The sequence below is a fragment of the Sciurus vulgaris genome, assembly GCF_902686455.1.
Source record: "Sciurus vulgaris genome assembly, chromosome: 11".
In the NCBI taxonomy this organism is placed as follows: domain Eukaryota; kingdom Metazoa; phylum Chordata; class Mammalia; order Rodentia; family Sciuridae; genus Sciurus; species Sciurus vulgaris.
The window spans coordinates 97,910,911-97,931,454 of NC_136472.1; the positions used below are offsets into that span (position 1 = coordinate 97,910,911).

A 20,544-nucleotide genomic window follows, 5' to 3' on the forward strand; every position below is an offset into this window, starting at 1 on the left:
TTTCTAACTCAAGAAGAATAGAAACGATCAGCTTGCTTCCAAGCACAACTAAATCACTAATTCATCACTCTTTCTCCACTGTCCTTCACTTGAAGTTCTTATCATTCCTGTGGGTTTAAAGAGTTAAAATATATATGTGTTTTAGAATGCAACTGGTCAGGATATAAACATAAAATTTAATACAAACAAGAACAAAAATATTAACCATGATAAAATTGGAAAACAAGAACTTCATTTTGCCAACAAACTTGTAAAATATATTGTAGCATCACCAACAAATAATGTTTTTAAACATGGAGTTTATATATTAATCTGCATAAAAGGTATTTCTTGTAACTATCTTCAGTGGAAATTATCAGTTGCATATTTTTTTTAAATATTGTTTTAGTTGTTGGTGGACCTTTATTTTATTTGTTTATTTAGATGCGGTGCTGAGAATCGAACCCAGTTCCTCACACATGCTAGACAAGTGCTCTACCACTGAGCCACAACCCTAGTCCTGTTTTAATTTACACAATGAAAATAAAAATAAGTAAAATACTCTCCTCAATTATCCTAACAGCATACTGTGATTTATAAACTTCAAAAAGGAAAGTTCTATAAATTTCAGGAATACAAGTTGTTTCACTTAAAACAAAAAGGAAAGTTCTATAAATTTCAGGAATACAAGTTGTTTCACTTAAAACAGATTTCATTACATATAATTAATATAGTTAGTAGTAAAAACATACAATGTGCCATGATTTCTTTTATAAAATGCTATAAAATTCTGTTTTCTAATTAAATTCATAACACAAAAATGCCATCTGTAATTAAATTTTAGCTAATATCTTTGAAACCCTAAGTAAAAAAGGATCTATGTAAAATCTTTAATACCAAAAATAGCTCCACAACTTGCACTACAATTGAATATATGATTACTTAAAATATGGATTATAAGTTCTTCTAATTTTCATTGAAGCCGATTTAATCTTGACGGGTGAGTTGTTTTTCGTCCATGTGCCCCACTGAATTCCACTTGCAAGTAATTTTCCATGGAAGTGATGAATGCCGTTTAAATTTGCTAGACCACACTGGTTGAACCACCAGCCAGTGTTGTTTTTGAGGTGGCTGCAGCTCTTCACAGACTGACCATTGACCAGGCAAACAGGGCGGCACCCATCATTATCAACGTCTGATGTGCTGAAAGGCATTGCATTTTGATTATCTTCTTTTTTGAGGCCCCGGAATGCATCACCTATGTAAGACAGATTTTTTAACTAAATGAATTTAGAGGCAATTTCTAGTATTCTAATCAACCACTACCAACATATTATGCAAAAGTGTAACATCTAGAAATAGGGTTTATTTTTCTACTGTTTATCATGCTTAAAATCTCTCAAAAAAATCTGGTAATGAATTCCTCAATAGGACATGCATCTTTAAATGGATATTAGATACGAAAGTTAGAAACCAAAATGGAAGTTTGGCTATGTAGACAAAATCAAAAATTTAGGCCAGAAATGATGGCATACAAGCCTGTTATACCAATATGACAATTGGTAATTTAGAATAAGAAAATAGCTTACACACTGTAGGTTTCCATACCTACAATTTGCATCACTTTAGTTATGGATAGATGAAGGTGAAATTTTTACTTTTAAAAACTTATATTTATAATTACAAAAGTTGTTTGATGCTATTTAGGGGTCATCAAGTTTATATAGAATTCCTAATACCCTTGAGAAAAATTCAGCTATACTCCTGAGGTTATATTTTTCTTCATAGATGGTTGTTTGTATAGTATGCCTGATACCCACAATATCCCTCCAAAGATTAAGAATCTTGAACAAGACAACCCAATTTAACTAAGTCGCAAGAGCAGGAATCATAGTTTGTTTTCTGAAGTTCCATTAAATTAACATATTCTTAGAAAAACGATAATACCTACATTTCCTAAACACAAATTTTGATTAATAAACTTTGAAATACTAAAAGAAACTGTGTAGGATGTGTAAAGAAACCAGGGCCTACATTTGTTTCATTATTTGAATGGTTGGCATCTCTTGATATTACAAGGTTTTGAAGAACTTCATTAGTGGTGTGGTCTATCCTAAACCCCAGAATCTGATTATTATTAAAGTCTTTGACTCTGCATTTGATGGAAAACAAAACACACACATTGCAGGTATTTTTTTTGCAGAGAGAATATAACGTTCAACATAAGCACCATGTAATACCTTTCAAAAGGTCATAAGAAAGAGACACCACCTATGGAGCATAGGCTAAACTTTGTGATCATTCCATGAATACTCTGTCTGAGCAAAGACCAACCATCAGAAGGATCACACATTATATGGGCACCTCAATGGATTATATTTAACAACACATTTTTAGAATATATGCATATGTGTATTTCTTGAGAAATAGTTCATTAAAATTTATTCACCATATCTCCTGTAAAAGCGTAGTTAAAGAACATGATACTGTTTTCTCTAATAACCCAAAGAAATTTCTCTCATGTTTTGTCATCGGGAATATTTTTATTTCTTAACAACTGTGTTTCTCAAATGGTCACGTTTATGTTCTATTTTTGCTCTGAACTCAAAGTTAAATTAGTGGCCCATTTTACCACATATCTGATTACAGTTAAGCCCCTAGTTTTATCCATGTTTCTATTTTTACATTCTCCTAACATCTTTTCCCTTCACTGTTGTGATTATATTATGTTATCAATAGCTGAAGTTTATTTAACAACCTCGTTGGGAAAATGTAGAATACAGCATGGCAGGGTACTGTAATCAAAAAACTTGCCATTATAAATTTGTTCTCCAACTAGATCATAGTCATCTTTTAGAGAACCCCCACATAAACTTCCTAACATAGCATACCATATTTAGACAGCTCTTTACAATTTTAGAGCTGAAGCTTTGAAAACTGTATGCTGTAACTCTTTAAAATTTCTCCTATATATCCAGATTTGAATTTCAGAATTTCACCTAATATCCCAAAACTAAATCCCCTCAGATGTCATAGATTCCATCCGTACCAGACAACTCTCTGGACCCTGTAATTTTCCTCCCTCTATGCCTTGACTTGAACTGTTCCATTTGCCAACATTCACTTGCCAAAAACCTATTCATTGCTCCAAGACCCAGTCCATGGTTCTCGACTGTGAATATGCCAACATATCCACCTGCCCAAAAGTCACTGAATCAGACTGTAGAGGAGTATGTACTTTCAAAAAACTTCCCAGCTTTTAACATTAACCCCTTGTTGAAAACTACTCTTCCATGAAAATTTTCTGGCACAACAAACTGAAATCATTCTTACCCTCTCTTGAGCCCCCAGAGCTCTATCAGTAGTTTGTGCTTTCAGCGTTATTTTCTCCTCTATGAACCATTAAAGAGCTGAGACCACATAATTTTCATTTTTCTTATTTCTAACACTGAATATACGTAATGAATAAGTGCCATGATGGGTGGTTGACTTTAGTATTTCTTAACTAAAATGCCTTTAAAATTTCAGCCCAAAATAAAAACCTATCATCAAGTATTTTGATGATAAGTATTTTGAAGTTCTAACAAATTTACTGGGTAATGAATAGATGCATCCAGATGGAGTAAAAAGAACAGTAAGTTCTTGTTTCTATCAACTTGGATTATTGCCCTGGCTCAGGTACGATGCTCTGGAAGTCTCAGGCAAGTTACTTAATCTTTTAAGTTTCTTCTCTGATAAAGTGGAAAGAATAGAGACCAGCTCTAACATTATCTGACTTCTAAATGTCAGCCTCTCTGAATACAAAAAATAGAAATAATGCCCTCCCAGCCTCCCCCTCAGGGTCTCCATCCAAAAAGTCAATCGGGATTACATATGGTAAATGTTTTAAAGAATATTATTAAGTATTTCAAAATCATGAGGTGATACAATGTTCATAACAAAGTTTCAATACTCCAGACTTGGCTAGATTTCTTGTTCCTAATCTATTCTTTTATCAACAATGTATCATATACTAAGAGACATGCATTATTTTTATCTTTACCTATTATACTAAGTTAGTGATATTTCCATCTTCTGGATAATCTTAGGAATAAGAAACTTACCTGCATTTCCTGAATACCGTCCTAAGTGCATTTTAAAAAATCTTGTCTCGTCCTCTAGCCAAAAATTATCATATGATGCATAAGCAAATGTGTCATCTTCAGATTCCAAAACCACATAAAGCATAAAACTGGTATTTTTCTGATTTACTATATAAAAAATCTTTTTTAGTCCTAGCCAAAATTCTCCTGTAAAAAAAAATTACTTTGTGTTATTATATTTTAACACAAATTAGAACAACCCTTTATTATTGAATGTTGGGTGTTATTTAGTGTGTCATTAATTCTGAGATGACTCACATAAATAATGACAGAGACTAGATGGCTTACCTCAAATAATCAGTGTTTATATAATTTATAAAAAATAAAAAAATTTAAAAAGTCTTCTACTTCTGCTTTACTAGACTGGGGAAAATAAAACTGGTTCATTTTATCTCCACATATTAAATTCAAAAATTCATTTAAAAACTAAATAAAAAGTCAAAGTTTCTGTTGACATATTATGACAGGTAACAAAATGATATATACCAATAAATGTCAGAGGTTTAACTCCCAAATTGGCTGCTCCTAAAGAAACATTTCATTAAAATGATCATTTGAAATTACTTTTTCTGTCTCAGAGTGTACTTTCTAAACAAATATTTGTTTGTTATAATACAGTGTCAATTACCTATGACTGGAAGTTGACTGTAGCAACACTGAAGTGTCCCAGGTGTAGGGTCAGTATTTCCAAGACAATTGTAGATCCAGATGAATCATCAAATTCCCTAAATCAGGCAATGTGCTTCTGCATGCATTTCTAGCCAATGGCTTTCTACCTCCCTCTACATACCATGATGTAGCCTAAATGTGGACACCCCAACATGTGTCCTTGTACTTGAATTATGAAATTGTCCAAGAACTTAAGAGTGTAATCAAAACAAACTTCAAAGAGTTAGAGCATAACGTGACAGCGTTAAAACTCTTGAAACTATCACTAAGATATCAAGCCCTTCTCCAGGGCTTACAGATGTATTTTATCTACAACCCAGTTAGAATTGAAAAGTATCCAGAGTAAGTATAGGAAGAAAGTGAGCACTGTCAAATGGGTCCCAACAGGGTCTTTTTAGTCTCATGCAGTTATAACCCTTCAACTTAAGCATCTCTGTCATCTTTCCTCTTTACTCCAACCTCATATTTAAGACTTAACAGTACATTTTTTCTTAATCCCCAGAGTAATTTTAAAACTCCATCAACCTACAAGGGAGTCTTAGTTTGCATGAAGAATACCTGCACGGAGACCTTATTAGTCAAAACTCACATCACCTCCCCATAGAAATGAGCATGAAGTAAATAAAAATGATAATTGGATGTCTGTATATTAATCTATGACTACTTAATTCAGGAGGAAGCACTCAATGGGAGATTAGAAATAATGCTAAAAAAATATGTATTTAACTGCACTCCAGAGCATGACATTATCTGGCTGTAAGACAAATACCTTCTAAAATTATTGGCATGCGGTAGTGTTTTTTTATCACTAGGATCAACACAACCACTTACTGAATCTTTAGATGACATTATTATGGGAGGATAAACATTTCAAATTATAATATCAACCATTAAAATAGCATAAAAATTATCAAAATCACCTGCAGAAGTTCCAACAAATATAAAATTCTGCATGATTCAGAAATACTGGTGTTTCTGTTTACTAGCAAAATTGACACTACCATGTGGCAATAATATAAACAGATTTTATAATTCAACTGGGGTTTGTAATTTTCAAATTTTGAACATGGTAATGTTTATTGATATTTTATAAAACACTACATTCAATTCAAATCATCTGAATTTGATCAGCCATGTACTTCAATTCTTTGTTTAATTTACTTGTGTAGACACAGCACACACCTCAAGAATTTCAAGATATATGGCAACCTTGCCCATTCACGTTTTCTTTCTACAGTTGGTAAGCACCTGCCACAATTCTGCTGGGTACATAATACTTACTTAATAAATATCCAGCTTATAGTTTTTACTCAAATCACATTTTAACAAATAACTAAATATACAGATTGCTAGACTTCACCTGAAGATCTTTTTAAATAATTTTACTTGTGAAGATAGGACAATTTAAGACATATTTTTTGATAATCATATATATTTGTTATTTTTACCAATACGGATACAGTCTTTAGAAATATCAAAAGATAGAATAGAAATACATAAAATTTTACCTAAAAGATCACCAAATCCATCCAGATAATCACACCATAACCTCTGGAAATCAATTGTCCCATCAATCCTCTTCTGTATCACGGTCCATCCACCTCCTCTGTAATCCATGTCACACATTACCTAAAACAGGCCCAGAAAATACCAAAATAATACATTATTATTTTCATTATGTGATATTATAAAACTCATGTTTCATCAGTAGATCTAGAGAAAAAGAAGATACTTCCACCAAACATTGTGAATGCAACTGTATGCCATTAACATATTCAGATTTCTTACGTATCTAGAAATAAAACTTATTACAAAACCAGCTTATAATTAACTGAATTATAGTCCCCTTATCAGTCACCTTTTAAAATATATAATTTCCTCAACTCTATAAATATCTTCCAGTTTAGTAATGATAATACTGTTCTGATGTGGCAGTGATATATTATTTTACAAATTAACTTTTTCTTTGAATTAAAACACTAACTTTTTTTTACAGTGTTAACTATGCCTGTATGCTTGCCTTTGATTGTTCTCTCCCACAAGCCATTTAGCCTAGTATTTTCAGACAGAAAGTCATGATCTGTGTCTTCCCCACAGGTGCTCATGGGCAGATGGGTTGATGCTGTAAAAAATGCCCCTAAGAGGGCACCTACAGGGGACTTGCTGAAGTGACAGGGAAAGAGAACAGAGCAACCCTCTCCAGCAGAAACTTCCCACACAGAGACAGAGAAAGCAGTGTGGAGGAAGTTAGGGAACCAACACTTCCCCACAGAAGAGGGAATTATGCATCCCACTCTTCATAAAATTAGAAGCCTTCCTTGCCCCAGCTGTTCAGATACAGGTTTGAATCTGTAGGCGAAGTAATTTAAGTAATTTTAAAATTATTTCCCACTTAATTCCCAATTTTTGACATCTTGTCAATAGATTACAAAAGAAATAATGGTAGTACCTCTAAGAAGAGAAACTGGTAGAATCTAGTTAGAAAAAAACATATTTTATTGAGCAATAAAGACTATCAGTAAGGAAAAAGTATCATAAACTTTCTTATGCACAAAGAAAAGGTACCTGGGGGAAAAATACATATATGTATAAGCACACCCACGTGCATTATCTCTAGTAGAAATTTCTACAAGAAATCCCAACATGAAACTACTAAGAATAGACATAAGAGTAATTCATTTTATTCAAATTAAGAATAAATGGATCAGGGGCTGGGGATGTGGCTCAAGTGGTAGAGTACTTGCCTAGCATGTGTGAAGCACTGGGTTCAATCCTCAGCACCAAATAAAAATAAATAAATAAAATAAGGGTATTTGTCCATCTACTACTAAAAAATTTTAAAGAAATGAGTGAATGGATCATTTTATTAATCTGCCTTGCACCCCAGTGAAAGGTTTTTAAAAATTATTAACTTCTTATGCAAACATTTGTTATCAAAAGAAAGTATAATAATTAATAGGAAGGAAATCAAAATTATTTTTAGTAAGCTCCGAGGCAAAACAGACCATTATTTTCTAATCTCTAGAGACTACCTAAGGCATAGACTTGTATTGCATGGTTCTGCCTACTATAAGGATAATATAAAATCTTGCACCAAAAGGATTTACTTTTAGTATGCAAAATCATGGAAACTCAAATAGACAAGTGAAAGATAGTCTAGTTCTTTTAATGGTTTATGGTGGGGCATTAGTATTATAGAAAATCAAAATTTTGGAATTGGAATTTTTACTAATTTAAAATTTTCAAGGATAAATTAAATATTAAAAATTTAATATTAATTAAATTGCTTGGATGTTTATCTTATCCCAAATAATAAGAGAAAACTTTACCTCAAATGGATAGCTAGAGCCTTCTGGGTAAATTATATACAAACCACTTGGTGTTTTGGTCACAGAGCCAATGGTATCTTTAATATCAGTGCAATCTAAACCTAGAAAAGTAAAATTTGTTATTTGGAATACTGTTTATGACAGTCATTTCACTGTAGAGAACTGATAGAACTATCTAAAATTATTACTAAACTCTCCATTAATATATGATGGTTTTACTATCTTAGAAATAAAAAATAATTTAGAAATCAGGAAACATTTGGAAAATTGGAATTAAAGATCAAATGGTAAAATCAGCCTTCACTAATAACATCATTGTTAGTGATTTGCATTCTACACTGTTTAAATGTTTTATTTGGGATCAACACTTATTTAATATATTTTATAAGTATTCCTTCTTTTTTTAAAATAAATAATACCCTTTCAGGAAACGGTTTTTCTTAGAGGGCACAATGTTCAAAGGAAATTTATGTGAAAGGAGAGGAAAAAACTCAAAGGAATAAGTGGACTGACTACAATTGATACATCCTTGACTACTTTATTTCAAACTTCAGAGACTCTGATGTGTTGCAGGCCACTATTAACAACAGCCAAAAAAGATGGAAAGGAGAAATCACTTTCTTCACCAACAAGAAATTAAGCTTGAAGTTAGGAGTCATTTTATGGACAGCAGTTAGCATTGTCACTGCTCAAAATCACCTTCTACAAAGCATTCAGTTCCCAGAGGACTATAAACATATGAATGTGGAAGTAAGCATTACACTGTTCTACAAGTATTACATTTTACTTGAAGACAATCTATGGTATCTTCTGTAAATGTAATAAAATAAATTCAGCTCTTACAGCATCAGTTTCTCAGATGCCTGCTTAGAATCCTGGTTCTACTCCTTTCTAGCCAAGAACCATTAACTAATCTCTCAAAGTTTTACTTTCTTCACTTAATATTGGAATAAAAATAACATTATCTACTTAATAGAGTTATTCTGACAATTTACATAGCAAGGAACTATATAAAGCCCTGAGCACAGGGCCTATCACATGTTAATACGCAGAAAATTTCTACAAAAAGTTAGCTGTAAAAAATGACCCACTTTCCCCTTCATATCCAGGAAACAAATCGGTTGCCCATGTTCTAAGTTGTTGAGACATTCTTATGCTGACTTTATCACAGAAGTTCACACTGAAGGACCATTTGCTTAGTCTTTAACATCCAAATAAATGTGAACAGATTATTTATATTTTCTGGGCCATATATTCCTCATTTGATGATGATCATCATCATAGCAAACTTTTATATCATACTTATTATGCATTGGGCAGTATTTTTAAGAGTTTTTCCATTTATTCCTCACAACAAATATGTGAAGTAGGTACTATCAGTTTACTCATGAGGAAACTAATACCAAGGAAATGTCAGATCTACGATTTGAGGCCAGACTGACATCAGAGTCCATGCTCTTAACTACCATGTTATACTACCTATAAAGAGGCAGTTATGAAAAGTACATATTAGAACGATATGATTTTGAAATAACATAATAACATGAAAGCACCTGTCTCTGTACCTGGAACACAGGGGATGTTTAGGCATTGTTTATTCTCTTCCCTTCCTAATAAATAAATAAATATTGCATACTAAGCCTTCAATGGTTTTTATTTGCTTGGAACTTTTTGATACAAATTTATCTTTTTAAGGGTTATAGAGCATTTTTCCTAAAACTCCAAGCCCAGAGGAATCAATATGCTATATTTAAGTATGAAAGTGCTCACTTTTTGTTTATTTCTCTTAAATTTTTTTTTTCTTTTCAATTTTCATATCCCAGTTTGAAACATTTCATACATGTCAAAAACATTTTTTACAGGTGGGAGGAACTCTAAAACTTTCTTTTCTTCTGTCTAAAGAGTAATTACTAATAAAATACCAAAGGGAGAAGCCCAGAATAAAGCTACCCTAAAATTATGCTATTTTCAACAGATTCAGGATATATTTTCATGGCCATGGTAGAGAAGTTCTCCAGTTTAGCAAAATGCACTTTGTCTATGGCGTAATTTCCCTAATGGTAGCTATTAGTCCTCCTGTCTGCTAGAGAATAATGAGCTACATTTTTTTAAACAAAACTTTTAAATGCACCAAACTGTCCAGGAAAACTTTAAGTAATAAAAGACAAATATGAAAAGGCTGAAATACCAAAGTCCTTACCATGTGACTGAACTGGTCTGTGAGGAAAAGGATCCAGCTGTTTTCTAAAAACTTCTGTAGTCAGAAGGAGAACTCGATTCATGAGTTCATTAACCTAAACACACATATACATACACACATACACATTTAAATAAATTTATATTTGAAAAAAACTCCTTTAGCTAAATTATAGAAAAGCTATCTCTAAGCCTCTTATAAACCCAGTTCTGAAATATATAATGAGCCTATTTTTCCTAGATTGAATCCTTACTGCTTTGCCAAAACAGTAAAGTCATAGCTAAATAACAGTCATTGAATGCTGTAGTGTCTACATCCCTAACCTTGGTTTTTCCTGACCCTGTTTCTGTATTTGACTGTTTTACCAGACTGTGCCTGAATCTGAATAGTTGCTATAATTTCTGATTGCGACCCTTTGCTCTTCAAGTCATCCTCCATACCAGCTGTCAACGGCATTGTGTCATGTCCTTGCTCAAGCACTTCAGTGGCCTCTTGGGGTGGCATAATTTAGTGTCTGATTATTCCTTTAGTCTTTTTTCTTATACACCATCAACCTCATCAACCACTTCACCCCTGAACCATCTCCAAGTAGCTCCCTCAAAATGGAACACATTCCCCTACTTACTGAACCTTCATGACTTTTAAAACATCTGCTTATCTCTCATGACTCAACTCACAGGCTCACTCCTCTGAGCAACTTTCTTGTATCTTAAACTTTGTGTGTGTGTATTCTAACAGCATGCACATTTTTCCAATGAATTTTTCTGCTTCACTGCACTGTATACTCCCAGCATTTTTATTGCTGTTTGCCAAGGACTTACTATTGTGCCTCTCACATAGTAGGAGCTAAATAGATACCGGAACATCAATGAATAAAAAAAGAAATAATTATGCTTGCAGTTACCTATAAATCAGTGTGCACGTGGAATAACAACATAATACTAAAAAGTCATACCTGATTAGATAAATAGTCCAGGGATGCTTGTTGCTCATCCATTATATTTCTTAAAAGTTTTTTGGTACTTCGTGTGTAGGAAACAATAGAATTTTGCAGATTTCCTTAACCATAATAAAAATGGCTGCTAAATATTATATTGTTATAGAAAACAATTACAGTGAAAAATAATGATGTTAACATGATTTTGGATAAATGTGTAGACAATAATATTTCAATTTATCTGAACATTCAGAACCATACATTTTAGTTAGTACATATTGTTTACTCAGAATTAAACAAGAAAACAATTGTTTCAACATTTCTTGACAAAACTATGCTTCCTAATAATGCAGATTACCTAAAATAATTAATCTAATCTCTTCTAGTTAAAAGACAACATTTTGAATATTGATTCTTACTTTATAAAAGTATAGAAGCAAGATGTTCAGGATCCTTCAGGAAGGTGAAAAAGTAATAATTCACTAGCATACCAAGCAATTTGAGTTTAAAGATAAATCTTTGTTTTAATTTTTTCTAATACTATATTTTATATAATTAAATTTCTAGTATATATGCACACACATGATAGACCTTAGTCAAAGATTTTTGATTAGTTGGTTTCTGAATAAACTTTTGTATATATTTTCCTTTCTAAAACTATTTTCATAGAAAATATTCTATATTCAATACATCTTAGAGAAAAATTGAAAAAATATTGCAAATAGTTTTTTGTCCTAAAACATTTGGGATCATGTTTCCATATGCCCCATCATCCCTGATATTTCCTACAACAAAGATATTCTGAACAAATACAATCATCAGAATAAAGAAATAAATATTGACTGACTATATTTCTCAGACCTATGTAAGTTTTACCTATGATACTGCTGTTGGCCTCTATAACAAAAGAACCCTCACACTATTGTATATATTATCCTTTAAAAAATACTTTATTTCTGAGTTTCTTTCATCTGAACAGTAGAATCACATTCGCAAATTCTGATATTTTTAATTCTAACTCACCCAGATTCATCTCTTTTTAATTTTTAGTCTCTAATTTGTTGTTTTAAAAATTAAACAATTATTATTATTAAAATTTTATTTTAAAAACATATAAAATAGTCCACTAGCTTTTTCTGGGGTCAGACATTTGTCTTAATGGGACTAAAACTGCACTCATTGGTTTGAGAAGCTTGAGACCCTTGTGTTACACACAGAATTAGCTACGTTAAAGTAAGCTTTTCCTACTTCCTGATGGTCCTGTAAGAGCTGGATCAGAGCATCAGCTCCACCCTTTCCAATCTCCCTTCTTCATCCTGTTTCTTACAAAAAACAAATCTGTACCTGTGACTAAATAACTTTTTCAATTAAGACTAAAACTTTTTATTTATTATTCTTTGCTACATAAATCAACTGTGATTTGTATTTTATCTTTTGCATTAGTTCTTATAGTATTCAATGCTTATGTATTGGGTTTTAGAATTTTCTTCCTTTACAAAAAAACAAAATCTAAATCTAAGGTGAAATGTCCTAGGGATCTAATGAAAGGAAGAAAATATCCCTGAGAGAATTAATGTAGTATTACTATCAGAATCCTCTGGTTTGTCCCTCCCTCTGTGGTCAGTTGATGCCACAGGGCTATATGGAAGCAGGATCCATTCATTTACAAATATTTATTAAGCACCTACTACATGTCCAATACATAAAACCTCTGGTAGGGTGATCAGGATGTATATAAAATGATCCAGATGTCTACCTAGAAGTAATGAGTTGTATCTCTTTATAATTGTGTATTATTTTAATACTCACTACACATGAAATGTTTTTCTTCTCGTGTAATTTTAGTTTTAGCATCACATGATTCTTCACAGTCTTCCTTATAAACAGTATCATTACTTTGAATTCCATCTTTTGCATTAGATACATCTTCTACAACATTAACGACTGGAGAATTCTTTATATTAAAAAATGGAAATAAGAACAAATATGAATGTTGTATGACACACTAAATAAGAAGGCTTATAAAGAAAAGAAAGATTGGAATTCAGGACATAAAATGAAAATGATCAGCAGGAAAAATATAACAAACTGGTTAGTTCAAACTTCCCAAACTTATTGGTAAATTTTAGATATGGACAATAAACATGTTAATTTAATAGTTTCTCTATCTTCTTTTCTTCTTAAATTCCAAAAGAAGTTATTTAGGGTTTATTTCCATTTCTGACTCTATGGTCCTGACCTTTAACTTTTACAAATTTTTATGTGTAATACAGAGCTGAACCATCATCCCTCTTCCAAGAATCTTACAATTTGAACTTCTTTGAAAAAGAACTAAGAAATTTCCCTGAGATATCTACAGTATTTCTAGCCAAGTAGACTGTCTGCCACCACTATTAGAAATTATATAAAAATACATAGGAAGCTTGTATAAGCTAAAATATTCAAATATCTGAAAGGTTAAGTGTTTATAGATTTGAAAGTTACTAGTGGTAAAAGAAAAAAGTATTGACTTTTGATTTGCTAAATCAACAATAGATACTATTAAAAGGCCAACTACAGTTGTCATTCCAAAGCTATCTGTATTTGTTGGCACACTATTGCTTTCTTCAATATAAAACATTCTTTAGTAAAAGTCACATAGATTTAATAACTCTGTTGTTAAGTGAAAATAATAACAAGTTTTTTCCCTGCTTTACCTGGATATTAAGAGAAAATTAGAGTTAACCGTGTTGTAAAAATATTTTCCCTTAAAAAGATACTTACATTTTTTACACAGATCTATTTTAAACTTCTTGGTGTTCATTTTTATCTCTATAATGACTGACATGCTAGATGCTTTCAAAAATCTAGATAATAGCTATCCTTTTTTCAGTTATGTTTGTTCAATCTTTAGCAAGTATTTTAAAGAGTTAAATCAATATTTTTATAGCATTCTTAGAATTAATTCTTGTTTCAACCATGGAACTTTGGTATTTAATACAATGGTAAATAAATTTTATGACATTGAAAAATCAAAAACCAACATTTAAGTATGTGGGGATTCAAATCCCCAAGAATTCCTAATATTTCATAAACCATACCAGTTATCATTCTGATCTTGTTTTGGATGAAATTTTTAATGTCCTAAGTAAACATTCACAGCACTATATATGAAATACCAAATGTTATAGAATTGCTTTCAAAAAAGCAAAGTGAATTTTTTTAATTATTTTTTTTAAATATTTTCACTCGTATGTGGACACAATACCTTTATCTTATCTATTTTTATGTGGTGCTGAGAATCGAACCCAGTGCCTCACATGTATGAGGCAAGTGCTCCACCGCTGAGCTACAACCCTCCACCCAAAGTGAATTTTTTATTTCCCATCAGATACTTCATTATCAAAGTTAGTTTGAAAGTTGTGAATTAGTTTTTAACCTAGGTTCAAGATTTTTTTCACAAACAAACTTTATGAGAAATTTGTTAACACTCAACCCTAAGTTTATAATTTCTTTAGTTTAAAAATAGTTAACATTCAAGCAATCTGGACATTTCAAAATAACCATTTAAAGTAATCTATAAATTCTACTTGGTATTACAATTAATCTTTTCAAATTTCTAGTATATATCTTGAAAGTTAATCATGCTTTCTTAACTAAAATATTATTGCTAAAATTCTTACCGTAGAATGATGTGCACAATTACCTTGTACAGCTTCTCCACAAATAAAAATACATACATTTAAGAATAAGAGTGAAACTTGTGGTGGATGCATTATATTTTCTTGGATAAATGAAAACACTTCTTCAAATATCAGTCAGCTCTCTGTGGAAAGAACTACAGTGCATAAAGTCTCCAGTTAAAATTTTCTGGAAGGTGTACAATAAAAACAGAAGCCAGTACTTACTGGTTTCCATGCCCTCGTTTGAAACAACACCCTTCATATGAAAAACAAGGTGTCCTCTAGAGATCCTGTCATTTTAAGTTATGCAAAGCCTTTTTTATCATGTCATTAATTAATCCATGATTTTGCTATCTAGGCAAAAAATACACAGATAAACAGATATATATATAGATAGATAAAATATGAATTTATAAATTCAATTAGTTTTGAGGCAGATTTTTTGCCTTTGAAAAATATCTTTGAAAAGCTATATCTCAAAAACTGTAACATACTTTTTTGCCCAAAACAGGAAGTATACATGATTGAAAGAGTGGGAAGAATATTACATTGGAACTATTTCCAAGTGCTAAGCAGAAATTTGTTCAGTATGGATATCCAGAGCAGATAATTCAGATTTAAAATATGCTTTTAAACTGAATATAGCTATTGTTAATGGTCATATAAACTACATAATTGCCAAATTTCTAAAACTTCAACTGATTTGTACATGTTCAAGCTGCATTGTTAAAAATTCAGAATTTTTTTAATGTAACAAATATTGTTATTTAAAATGACCACTTGGAAGGTCAATAGAGAATGCATGTGATGACTTCAAATTTTTCTTTATAGGGGTTCCTTTCTTCATCTTAGAATCATACCTAAGACTTCATAATAATAAAGTTACAAGGCGAAGTAAAACTTTTTTGAGTCTTCCTTCTCGTTCAAACTATTATTTTCTCCTTCTCCTTTACTAGCCTGAGAGGTGGAGGCAAGAACCACATCACAGTTTTTACAGAAGTAATGCAGTGACTGACACACAATAGGCATGCAAGTATCTACTTTGAAAAAAAAAAAAAATCTTAAGTTATCTCTGTGACTTTACTTCTGCTTCTACCTGCTATTTAAACCCAAACACTCTTTTTTATTATTTACTGACACTTCTTTCCCAGAGTTTCTCCGGAGAGGCAGTGTAAGGTGGGTGGGAGTGCCATCCACCTGGTTTGCACCTTGATTTCATCTCCCTAATATTGTTATAGTTCATTTACTCCTTTGTAGCATGGGGATTGTTGCATGGATCAACTGATTTAATGTATGTAAGCCCTTAGCACAATGTGTGGGACACAGCAATCAAATGCTGGGTGGTGTCATTACTTTTTATTTCATTTTATCTGTATGCAGTGCCAACACTGCTGACAATATTGAAGACCTTTGTCATCCATTCTAGGACTACATGAGTATATCTCATTAATTATAAATCTTTAGTTGAAGTCTTATGAAATTGAAATGAAAATGACAGAACCGATGATTTGAATCAGTCAGAAATTAAAATTCTTTGTTCTTTGACAGTTTTTTATTTCACAGAGATAAATTCAGGAGATTCTTATTTGAGCAAGAAAATACTTTTGCAGAAGATGGGAGAAAAAATAGCTTCAGCCAAGATACAAATGAAAGCAGAAAAAAAAAATGTTCATCACAGGCTGCCACACTGCTTGCCAAATTGTAACAGTTGATAAATTAAATAAGAAGGATACCATTGGTTAAATTGTCTCATGTTTGAAGTTCCTCTGTAAAAAACCATAACCTAAGGTAAAAGTGTGTTTTTATAAAAAATAACCAATTTTCAGTCCATCACAAACAGGTGAGCTTCAACCAATCAAAACCAGCCAACTGATTAGACCATGCTCAAATATGACAAATGCATAGCTACAGCCATTCAGGTATTTCCCTATTTTGCTTCTGTGTTGAGTCTATAAAAACTTGCAGCTCACAGTGCTGAAGAGTTCTCTGAACTGCTTCTGGTTCTGAATGCTGCCTGATTTCATAAATAGCTCTTTGTTTAAACAAACTCTATTAAGTTTAATTCATCTCAAGTTTTTCCATTAACACAGTATTTAAATTAGATATTACATGAAGCTATTTTGTAACTATAAAATGGTTAATTATTTTGTAAGTAAAATCTTTTGTAAGCAGAACATTTATGAAACCATGTTAATGAAGCTGGATGTCTAACAGCAAAATCTTGTTTAACTCATTTGAATCCTAACTCTTAATCCTTCTCCCACCCCCTGCCTTCCCATCTTAGTAAATTGTAGATGTTCAGAGACGGGGTTCACTGAGGGTGGGGACAAAGGACACCTACCTAACCTAGCGTGCTTACTCAGGTGTGAAGACCAAGCTCTGGAGGCACAGATCTAATTTTACTTAGGGTTGCACAGCACATATATAGGCACATTATCCAATCAGGTTAACACGCTTGTGAAAGCAAACAGTCAGCTTATAAGTGAACTGTATGTGGAGATAGTGTTAAGAAACCAAGCATGCCTAAGCAATTCTGCCCAGCAACAGGTTTGAGAGAAAGGGCTGGAGGAATGGCAAGCTCCTGCACACAGCATGAGGCAAGGCAGCGTGGGAGAGCTCACATCACAGTTTTCTGGGATGCATGACAGAGCGAGGCCTCCCCTCAGCTCAAACTCAGCCTCAACAGCTTCAAAGACCTTCATTCCATGGCGAGTCTTTACCATTACCTCAGTTTCTCTGTTCAGACTGTTTGGCTTACTTAGACCATGGTGTCAGCGACTGCTGTCAGATAAGCTTGAGGAATGTTCCCTACTGTAAATGACAATACTCCTTAACAGCTGTTCCAACCCTAAATCTGAGAGTCACCATTGACTATTTTTTTCTTACACTTGCTACAACCATCTATCAACACACTTTATTGACCCAAGGTTCCAATTTTAAACACCAATTTCCAATCATTTCTATCAACACTGTAATAATCGAAGTCTCTTTCACCTAATCTGCTCTGGCAATTTTCTATATATCCTCAATATTTCTATCTTATCCCTTATGGACTAGTTTCCTTACAGCAGTTGGTGTGACCCTCATTAAAGGTTAAAATAATTCAAAAGTCTTTGAGGACTTACCCTCCACTGGAAGTTGGATTTTATCTTAAGTCCTTGCATTTAACCTAAGTCCCCACTAAATCTGAGTCATCTGTCTCTCCAGTTTCATGTTTTAGCATTCTTCCCATACCTCATTCTGCTCTAGTCATAGTAGTCTTCTTGATGTTGAACAGACCAACATGATTGGTCTCAGAGCCTTTTGTTCTTATAACTCCCTGTGCCTGTAATATTCTTCATCCAGATATTTGCATGAAACCTTTTTTCTTCATTCAAACCTCTGACCTAATTTCCATTCCTTAGGGATCTTTCCTGAGCACTGTAGCTAAAATAGGACAGACATTAATCTGTAACACCCATTTTTTTCCTTGTTGCACTTTTTACTACCTAATATGTTTATTCTTTTATAAAACAAAAATAAATATGATTCATGAAAGTAAGATTTTCCTATACTCCTATATTCCTATATTTCCTATATTCCTGTATTCCTAATACCTAGAAAGTGCTTGGCACACTTGGCATATAGAATGTGTTTGAGATATATTTCCTTAAGAAAATAATGTATTCTTTAACATTATTATTGATTATCTTAAAATTATTTTATGGTTTGAAGAATGAAAGAATTAAGAATTAAGCATTAGATGGCTGGGGATGTAGGTCAGTGACAGAGAACTTGGCATGATTAACCTGAATTTGATACCCAGTACTAAAAAAAAAAAAAAAAAAAAACACAGAATTAAGCATTATATTTAATTCAGATGTTTTCTCTGATAAAATGTAGGGATTTAGTGTATTTATTGCTTAAGTCATATTTGTCTTTCCTGTTAAAAGATAGATTTCATAAAATCTAATCATAAACCTTTTTTGAGAATCTATTACTAACTGAAGTGAAATGTGGAAAACCTGCACAATGTTTTAAAGAAAGAATTTTTAAAATAAAAATATCTGTGATTTTAAAAATGGGCAACCTTAAGTTTAAAATTTCTTTTCTTCTTGGTTTTTATTGTAAAGCAACACTTAAATGAAAAATGACTATGAAAGCATTTGTAGCCAACTGAGAAACCAAATCATGCTTCTTAATATAATGAATATATCATACATGCAACAAAGCATAACATGGCTAGGTGTTACTTGTTACTAAATTAATAATTTATCAGAAGCTAAACTTTCAGGGAAACTAAAATGCTCCAAACAGCAACCACAATCATCTCACTTTTATTAGCATTTTGCACTGCCCTACTTTGCTTAGCCTCAAATGATGCCTGGAGAAACAGTTGTGTGATAGCAATGAGAATAGAATCAAGGACAATGCCTGTGGCTAGGTCAATTAAAAACACCAAGGTAGTTAATTGCCCAAGTATACACATTTAGTCTTTGCTGTTAGGGTTATTATATATTTTATCTTCTTGGCATCATCCTGAATAAGACCTAAGACATTTTGTATTTAAAATCAAAACTGAATTTGTGCTGAATATGTCCCCAACACATATTCCAATTTGAGTCATTACATTCAAATTTGCAAAAGGTCTGTTTTAAATAGTTTCAGGGAAAAGTTTATTATTTGAACTTTAAAACTGAAAAAAATTGATTCAAAAAGGCAGAGGTTTGAACAGATAGGTGAGTCGTCCTTGTTTCGTTTGTTCATTCTGCTTCCAAGCTCGGAGTTATTACACACACACACACACACACACACACACACACACACACACACGCACACACGCACACGCGCGCACACTCTGTACCCAGGCTAAAATACAGTCAGAATTTATATGTTTTTATGTTGAGCTCCAAAATAAGTTTCAGCCTTTTCCAAATTTTCACTCACATAGCCATTAAACTAGTGGCTCAAAACTCCATTTTCCACACCCCCTGAAACAATTTCCGTGCAATGATCCCCCTTAGCATCGCTTTCCAGGAGATTACTATTAGGTTAAACATGGACTTTTTTTTTTAAGGCTGCTTTTGCTGTGATGGTCCATTTCCAAAATCTGGCAGAAAGGCAAGGACCATTAGGAGCCTTTGAAATGTAAACTTTATAGGTGGGGGGGGGGGGGGAAAGGAATGGTATAAGCATCATGGAGTGGGCGAAAATATGTAGGGAAGGAAAATTTCCACTTCACAAGGCTTTTTAAAAGAAGTGGTGACTCAAACCCCTACAAAGTGATTTTCTAATTAAACAACAAACCAAACTCCAATTTGTCCCCGAAATAATCATTTCAGATCTGCCAGGGGCATCTGCCTATATCTGGGGATTTTCCACCTCACTGTTTTTCGTCATTCTCAATACCCGCCAGGGAAGCGCCCTCACGGGAGGTAGAACCGAACCCAGCTCTAAGGTATAGGTCAAGTACCCTCTTCTGCAACCACGTGGGACAGTGGCTTCGGGATAGGGACCCTGGGTAGGGTAGCTACCCTGGAGCCAGCTCTCGCCTCCGAGAGGAAGGGCCGCTAGCGCCTCTGATTGGCTGCCTGGGCGCACCGCCCCTCCCCGCCCTCCTCCCTGGTTTCGGTCGCGAAGGACGCGGCGT

The 20,544-nt window shown here is 33.0% G+C and overlaps 1 protein-coding gene across 1 annotated transcript; it reads right to left on the reverse strand.

Moving 5' to 3' along the window:
- Positions 1 to 235: 235 nt before the first annotated feature.
- Positions 236 to 15,049, reverse strand: ANGPTL5 (angiopoietin like 5). Its single transcript, XM_079102873.1, has 9 exons — positions 14,916 to 15,049; positions 13,063 to 13,207; positions 11,272 to 11,375; positions 10,320 to 10,413; positions 8,120 to 8,220; positions 6,299 to 6,419; positions 4,083 to 4,268; positions 629 to 1,237; positions 236 to 597 (listed from the first exon to the last, which is right to left on the reverse strand). Exons 1-8 carry the CDS (start codon positions 15,006 to 15,008, stop codon positions 918 to 920), a joined length of 1,164 nt encoding a protein of 387 aa, XP_078958999.1. The 5' UTR covers positions 15,009 to 15,049; the 3' UTR covers positions 236 to 597; positions 629 to 917.
- Positions 15,050 to 20,544: the final 5,495 nt, after the last annotated feature.

Bases quoted from the DNA above. Each gene is read 5' to 3' on its own strand.
- ANGPTL5 (XM_079102873.1), bottom strand. From the start codon at position 15,008: ATGCATCCACCACAAGTTTCACTCTTATTCTTAAATGTATGTATTTTT. The intron at 11,376-13,062 runs GTGAGTATTAAA...ATTATGGTTAAG, and splicing joins AGAAAAACATTTCATGTGTA to GAAATCTGCAAAATTCTATT. The intron at 1,238-4,082 runs GTAAGTTTCTTA...TGTCTTACATAG, and splicing joins ACGGTATTCAGGAAATGCAG to GTGATGCATTCCGGGGCCTC.